The sequence below is a fragment of the Gavialis gangeticus genome, unplaced genomic scaffold (genome assembly GCF_001723915.1).
Source record: "Gavialis gangeticus isolate Ggan-Ray unplaced genomic scaffold, GavGan_comp1, whole genome shotgun sequence".
NCBI lineage: Eukaryota > Metazoa > Chordata > Crocodylia > Gavialidae > Gavialis > Gavialis gangeticus.
The window spans coordinates 105,117,978-105,125,814 of NW_017729033.1; the positions used below are offsets into that span (position 1 = coordinate 105,117,978).

General features: G+C 40.0%; 1 protein-coding gene across 1 annotated transcript in view; it reads left to right on the forward strand.

The window, feature by feature from the left end:
* WDFY3 (WD repeat and FYVE domain containing 3) overlaps positions 1 to 7,837 on the forward strand; it is a 258,223-nt gene that overhangs the window by 119,586 nt on the left and 130,800 nt on the right. The window contains exons 20-23 of the mRNA XM_019525884.1: positions 839 to 999; positions 2,757 to 2,868; positions 3,240 to 3,430; positions 4,395 to 4,547. Of these exons, the coding sequence (XP_019381429.1) occupies positions 839 to 999; positions 2,757 to 2,868; positions 3,240 to 3,430; positions 4,395 to 4,547 (617 nt within the window). The remainder of the gene's footprint in view (positions 1 to 838; positions 1,000 to 2,756; positions 2,869 to 3,239; positions 3,431 to 4,394; positions 4,548 to 7,837) is intronic.

Sequence of the window (7,837 nt, forward strand, 5' to 3'; positions counted from 1 at the left end):
ACTCTGGCCAAAACCAGAGCATCTCTTCTGGAGGACTGACCCCTGTGTTTGCTCCATGCACGCCTTGCCCCTCTGTTTTGTGGGGCATTTTGTTTTTTTTGACCCCTGATATCCGGGGGTCTAATTTTGTCCCCGTGCTGCAAACTTGAAGCAGGGGGAACATTTTTTTAGTTCCTGCACATGCCTCTTGCGGCATCTCAAAGGGGTTTGAGACACTGCAAGAGGCATGTGTGCGCTCGTCTGGACGCACCCGTTGTCACAGATCAGTAGATAGGCATGTAATAATTACATTTCCTGGCTAATTTTTTTCCTTGGTCATGGTCCCAATTCATTATCGTACCAAGCTCTATAAAACCAGGCTTTGGTGACAGGCTCCTCTTCTTATCTAGGAAAGTCTGACTACTCTTACAGGCCAGAAAGGAATCCAAGAAAGAAGCCCTAGAGAATGGGAAAATCCATTACTGGTTACTGTTGATCATCCTGCATGTCAGAATGAATGAGATGGGGGAAATGAGAATTTTTATGCAAGCCACAAAGCAAAAATTTGTCAGTAAAGCTGAATATAATTAACCTTTAATATGGAGAAAAATGCGTGTTAATGTTTTCTTTTTATCTGATCAAAATGTATACAGAATTTTGTCCTTTAATTCACCTACATTGATCTACGCTTGTATGGATTGAGCAAAAATACATGAAGGCAACACCCAACTTTAGCTGTGTGTAAATTCAAGCCATTGAATTTATATTTGGAGATCATTCTGAAGTATAATTTACTTTGAGGTGTTTCAATGTAAAATTTTTATTTTGATGTACTTTTTTTCTTTTTCTTTTATTTAAGGTAAAGATTCTAAATCAGAAGGAGTCAGTCCCTCTCCAGTGTCTTTGTTACCAGAGGAGAAGGTCTCATTTGGCCTCTATGCACTTTCTGTTTCTTCACTTACAGTGGCAAGAATAAGGAAAGTTTACAACAAATTAGACAGTAAAGCCATTGCCAAACAGGTATATTTACAAATTCACGGTGTTAAATTCAGGAATATAATTGTTTTTAAAAAATATCCTAATCATATAAGCCTTCCTAGTTCAGTTGTTAATTATTGCTGTGAATGCTCTCCAAGCGGCAGCCTGTGGGCTGCAAGCAGGCCACAAGGAAGCCATCACTCCAGCTGCAGAAGCATCTAGTGTCTCTGGGCTCCCCATCCCTCCTGGATTCCACTTCCTGCCCCCTTCCCACTGGTTGGCACAGCACAACAGAGGAAGCTGAGGTATCTATGTAGCTTGGTGCAGTGGGGAAGTCCATGGTCAGGGAGCTGAAGTGAAGTTGGAGTGGTTGTGTCCAGTAGTAGGGAGAGGTTGGGGGCACCCATGTAGCATGCAAGCCCATTGGTGTAGCCTTCAGGGCATGCAGCCCCTGGGCACTTAGAAGTTGGATAGCACTGGTGTAAGGTTTGGAGTCTAAACTGCTATATATTGTCACACATTTAACAAATTTATCACACTATAAAATGACAAATCGGTCACAAAAATGTTCCACAATTAATGTGGAACATCTTTGTGGCTGATTTTTGTCTGGCACTTTAAATAAAACATGCGGTGGGCTCTCCCCTTCTGGTAGGTTTAAAGGCACATGCTAGTCATCCCTCTGTGGGGCTGACCTGTACACAAGTTTATAGGTGCCATACAGGGCTGCCCGGTGCGCAGGTACTTCTCAGGTAGGGGGAGTACATCAGCTTCCCCTGGACCAGCACACATAAAGCCATGCATCATGCTACTCCCCCTGCACTGGTTTAAAGTTGCTAAGTGGTGAGAGCTGCAGGAAGCCAGCCCCAGCAGTTGCCCAATTATGATTGGACAAATTTTGTCCCTGATCACAGAAATTGCGTGTTCTGCCATGCATTTTGGCGTGGTAGGAGATGTGATTGTTGGAATCCAGGATCAGATTATATTGGACTACTGAATTTATACCTGTCAATTTCCATTGTTACCAAAAGTGTTTTCTGTTCCTTTTTACTTAAGTTTTTAAACTGCACTGAACTTTTTTATTAGGTGATGCTCTTGGATTTTGCTCCATTTCTTAGAACTACAAATGACTAGAAAAGGGGTAAAAGAATATAGTGTATAATTTTTTAATACTTTTTTGTACATGTTAGTTTTAATTCCTAATGAAAAGATTGAAGAATATGTTATGAAACAATAATGCTTATAGTAAGACAAAGTAATATTATGAATTGCCAGATCCTGTGAAATTTGAATGTTAATAATTGTGCACATATGGGTAATTCCGCTGACTTCATTGGGGCTATTTATGTACCTAAATATTTTTAGGACCCAGGTTAATCTCCTAGGGTAAACAGCAGTTGTGACTATTAACTTTGACTTGGTTCACTGATATGATGGGTCTGATTTGAAAAGCTAAAAATCAACTAAACCAACTTTCTGCAGTTAGTTGATGCTAACTAATTAATATTTTAAAAAACCTTTCTTTAAATGTCCATGACTTGGTGATTTTATTATAAGCTCTTCTTGTAAGGGTTGTTATAATTTTGTTTAGTAGAGAAAAAGATTGGCAGAAATCTTGGGTAAAGTCAAAATTTAATGATTATAAATTTTGCCAGTGGCCTCTTTGGGAATATTTGAAATGTCATTATTTCAGACCTTATCTATGTATTCATAGATTGTAAGAGGCTGGAAGGGACCTCACATGAGAAAAATTCACATATATTTTTCTCAAAGAATAAAAAAGCTTCTCCCGTGTTTAGCTGGCTGTCTCTTCCCATGAGAATGCCACTCCAGTGAAGCTGCTTCATAACTCAGCAGGACATCTGAATGGACCAGCACGTACCATTGGGGCAGCTCTGATAGGGTATTTGGGTGAGATTACAATTTGCTCTTTTTATAGGTACATTAAATGGTTTTCTTGTATAATTGTACAAAGCTCCGTAAATGACGGTCTTACATTAATTGCCTTGATTTAAGTTATTTGTGTTTTCTAGTTTTAATGCTTCCCGTTCATAAATAATGTAGATATCAAAAAAGAATTTCCATGGGGCCTGCAGTTTCACTAAACTAAGTAAATAAATGTACTTAGTTCCTTCTAAATTTACTTCCTTCTCTTCACTTCTGATGGAATTCACTAATTGCTTGCTTTTTTTTTTTTAAAGTAACAGATATGATAATAACTATAAATATTGTACAACAGTGAGACTGATTAATTAATTTACTTTTTACTACCTTGTGCACAGGAGTAAGAACATTTGAACCTAAGCCTGTTGCCACTACATTACAGTATATTGGTGGAGCTGCTGCCATTCTGGGTCTTGTAGCCATGGCATCAGATGTAGAGGGATTATATGCAGCTGTGAAGGCCTTGGTATGTGTGGTAAAGAGCAACCCATTAGCCAGTAAAGAAATGGAAAGGATCAAAGGTTATCAGGTATGGAGAAATCAGACATAGCAGATCAGATTAATTGAATTTGTTGTATACCTGAGTACATGTACTCTTTTATACTTTAATGCATTTATAATTGCCATGACTTTTGTAATAGTAGTATAAATAGCTGCCTTAAGATTCTCTCACTGTTAGCTAAATAATGTAAGTTATTTAGGATGGTTTAAAAGAAGAGTAGCAAATGAGTTTTAAATCAGTTATAGCTAAAACTACTAACTTACTAAAAACAAAATAGTGAGTTAATGTGATACATGAATAGTTTGTCCTTCCATTTATGAGATGCATGTTAGCTCAGCAGTTACTTTTATCCCCTGTCAGTCAAGTAAAATTATTGAATATGGAACATGAAAGGCAATAAACAAGAGTGACCCTCTTTGATTGCAAAAAAGGAAAAATTCACATTACTTGAAAATGTAAAAAACCTAACCATTATACTGCTTTGCTTACATCAGAGTCTAGGGACTTGATCTGTCATTGGAATGAATGGATGTAATGCAGGGTGAGAGAGAACTCCTTCAACTTGTGTCCAGTTGGGTTGGTATAACAAGGCAGCACCCACAGTCAGTTGTACACAATACTGTTATATGTCATCAGTTACTATTTTAGATGACTTTCAATTTTTGGGAGAATCGATCATATACTCCCTTAGAGTGAATGAGATTTCTATAAATTTGCTGGTCTTTGTCTGGGGACAAAAAGTTCTAGAGTATGAATGCTCGCTGGGATTCTAACCCAATCTTTTGCTGCCAGTTAGTGAAGAATTCTGATTGTGTTTTTTTTCATGGTGATTCTAGAACATCACAAAAGTATGTTAATCAAATTCATAAGGTTTGAAAAGTCTTCTTGCCTTTAGTGTTGACATAAGAAGAATGACATTACTGAATTTTCCTGCGCTGCGTGTGGTTTTTTTTTGTTTGTTTGTTTGTTTGTTTTGTTTTGTTTTTTTTAGTTACTGGCAATGCTGCTAAAGAAGAAACGCTCCCTTTTGAACAGCCACATACTCCATCTGACCTTTTCCTTGGTAGGAACTGTTGACAGTGGGCATGAAACCTCCATTATTCCAAATTCAACAGCCTTTCAGGATCTGCTGTGTGATTTTGAAGTATGTAAAGCATCCTTGAAAACTAGCTATGTGTATTTGGGTAGTTGATTATTCAGTACAATAAAGCAGACGGCGCAGAGAGTTTGATTCACCAGCAGTGCAGTTCTTTTATTAACTCTGCCTGCTGTGGTTGCTTTACTTCTAATACATAGAAATTATTGCTGCATGGAAAAGATGTACTTTTTGTTGTAGAAGAGGATGGTGATTTCAGTTAACCGTTAAATAGCTGGTTCTATTAACCTACATATTTTATTTTAGCAAATATTTTGGGAGAGAAAGGAGACACTGAAAATAATAACAAGGAATATGTTTTTGCAGCACAGCGTGTCAGAACCTTAGGCATCAAACCTCCGTTGCATTGAGAAGTAGGGCAGTTACATTTCTGTGTGTACAGCCTCCAGATGTAACCCAGAGTTTGCAGCATTAAACATGAAGAAATTTAGTGTTAAATCAGATTTTTCTCTTCTTACTTTATGGTATTTTAGGAAGAACTGTGAGTCAAGTTGCCTGATGCAGTATATGACTGTCAAATTCCCTCTGTATTATTTATACGAAACATAGGTTGATCATAACTATTTTAATTGTCATACTCTTGTGAGGTTTTGGTGGGGAGCTTGGGAGCTACTTGGGAAGGCTAATTTTCACATGCTGTGTGTCCTAAATAGGATTACTCTTATTTGTTTCAACTATGGAAGTGCACAGTTTACATCCCTATGAAGTTGGGGTATCTAAATGTATTTTTGCATGTCATATTAAGGAGCCCATTTGTGAAAATTGAGCTTATGCTATTTACTAGAATGTTTCCTTTAATTTCCCTGAAATTGTTATAGCTGTTCTACTGGGTTCCCTGGGGTGCTTTAAAAATCCACAAAGGTCCATGCTCATGTGTCAATACCATTTTATGATTTTAGGAGGCAGGACATTGGAAAATGAAGCCTATAATTTTAAACTTTTTTGGGAAATAAGGTAGGGCAAGGTGGCACCTTAGAGACTAACTGGTTCAGAGAGGCATGAATTTCAGTAGGTAACAGCCTGCTTTATGAGATGCTAGTGCAAATTTTCACAAGTGAGATACAAAAATAATGGGCCTGGTGCCCTGCTTTTTGCCCATTTATGATGCATTAGTACACAAAATCCTGTTGTGTGACGGTTAAGTTTGTTCTTTATGTAACTTGCCTACCAAAGGCTTAAAAATGCATAGATATGTCTATAGCAATTAGTTATGTGACACATTAAATGATTAATCATTTAACCAATAAGTGCAATGATAACTGATAGTTTACCAATTATCCTTTAGCTCGGGGCCACCTCAGTGTGGCAGGGAAGTGGGGAAGGGAAGACTTGCAGTGCCCTAGCAGGAATCAGAAGGCAGCAGGGCAGGCAGGAGGGAGGAGGAGAAGAGGGGAGTAGCGAGGGGGACTAGTACACATAGCCTAAGAGGAAAACAGTAGGGCTGTGTGAAACTTTGGGTGGTGATTTGAGTTGGAGGAGGCTGAATCTTTGAATCCAAATAAAATCAGGGGACCATGTAAAAGGTATGAATTGATTTGAAGCTCTTCAGATCTTCGAAAAAGATTCACAGAGCTTCAGTGATTTGGACAGTCCCCCGTGGCTGCAGCAGAGCTGTAGCTGGACTTGGAGCTGGTAAGTATGGGGTGGGTGAGTGGGGGCTGGAGGCAGGGACCATGGGGGGACCCCTGCCAGCCCCCATCCCTTGCCTGCTCCCCCAGCCCTGCCCCCATGGCTGCTCTGCCTGCCCCAGCTCCTGGTGCTTTAAAAAAGACCCCCACTCACTGGGTGCTGCCAGGTGGGGAGGTGATCCCTGCTGCCCCCCACTGCTTCACACTGCGTGGGAGGCTCTGCATGAGCCCCCCGACCTTCCCCCTGCTCACCAGACTCCCCCATGGCTGCCCCACCCGCCCCAGCTCCAGCCCTTTAAGGAAAAAAACAAAATGAGAAAAGCTCTGAGACTCACTGCTCCTGCAGTGGCCTCGGGGATTCAGGCGGCTCACGGAAGAGCCCCCCACATGGCGCGGGGCAGCGAGGATTGCCCCCCACCCAGCAGGAATGGTGAGTCTGGGGGGTTTTCTCAGGTGGTTTTATTTATTTATTTATTTTTTTTTCTTAAAGGGCTGGAGCTGGGGCAGGCGGGGCAGCCATGGTGGGACCGGGGGAGCAGAGTAGGGGGTCAGGGGGGCTTGTGCAGAGCCCCCCATGCAGTGTGGGGCAGTGAGGGGCAGCAAGGATCCTTCACAGGTACTCCATCTCTCCCTTCTTTCCTCCCTCCCTGCATCCCAAATTAAGCAATTAGCTGCTCATTCACAGGTGCTTCCTCCCTCCCAGTGCAGGGCTTCACTAGGTCTGTGTTGTCTGGCTTGACTTGCCTTCTCCCTCCCTCCCCCACAGTCAAGGGGTCCTGGGAGCTGGGGGTATCTTCTAGCAGCAACTGTGTCCAAGCTGCCTTGTTCTTGGCTAATTGTTTAACCAGTATAATTAGAGGAGGTTACACAAATGTTTTTTAAAAATATATTTACGTCCCTAATACCAGTACCCAGACTTAGACCTCCATTATAAGTGAAAACAATTAAAAGAAAAAGCCAATTTTTAGTACAAAAACATTTCCTGTCAACAGTTGCCTTAATTTTTTTAAAGCTGTGTTTGTAAAAACATTTCCGTTTTAATGCTTTTGAAATTTTTAGGGAAGAGAGCTTCTTTTTTGACAAGTGTTTGTCCCAAAAACCTGTCAGGCAGGTCTGATCTTCTGCTGTTTTGGCCGTAGGGAACTTAAGCCAGGAGAACAAAATAATAATAAAGTCTGAAATGCAGCATGAGCTCTTTTGACAAAAAATGGAAACTTTATAAAAATAATGAGTACTTTGTTGTAGATTCTGATATTTATAAAGGGAGCTGGCTGAACAGTTTTAAGGGTCTTACACTCAATAAAACAGTAGCTGCAGCATGAAAGATCTAAAGTGAACCTTTTAAAAAAGTCCTCTCAGTGCAGCTAAAGAACAAAGGGATTCACGATATAAAGTCAAAAAAGAGAGAACCTAACAGAGAAGAAAAATGATTTTGTTAGGCTTTTTGGAACTTTGAGACTGAATTAACTAATGAATGGTATCTGTAGGTAGACAGTCCCCAGTAACATAACATCTCTTAAAGCAAGCATATGGACTAATTGGACTCTCCAAGAAGAGACTTCCTGTTAAAAAGAATGCAAGAGCTGCACTTTCTCATACTTCTACCTTTAAAAAAAAAAAAAAAAAAAAAAAAAAAAAAAAAAAAAAAAA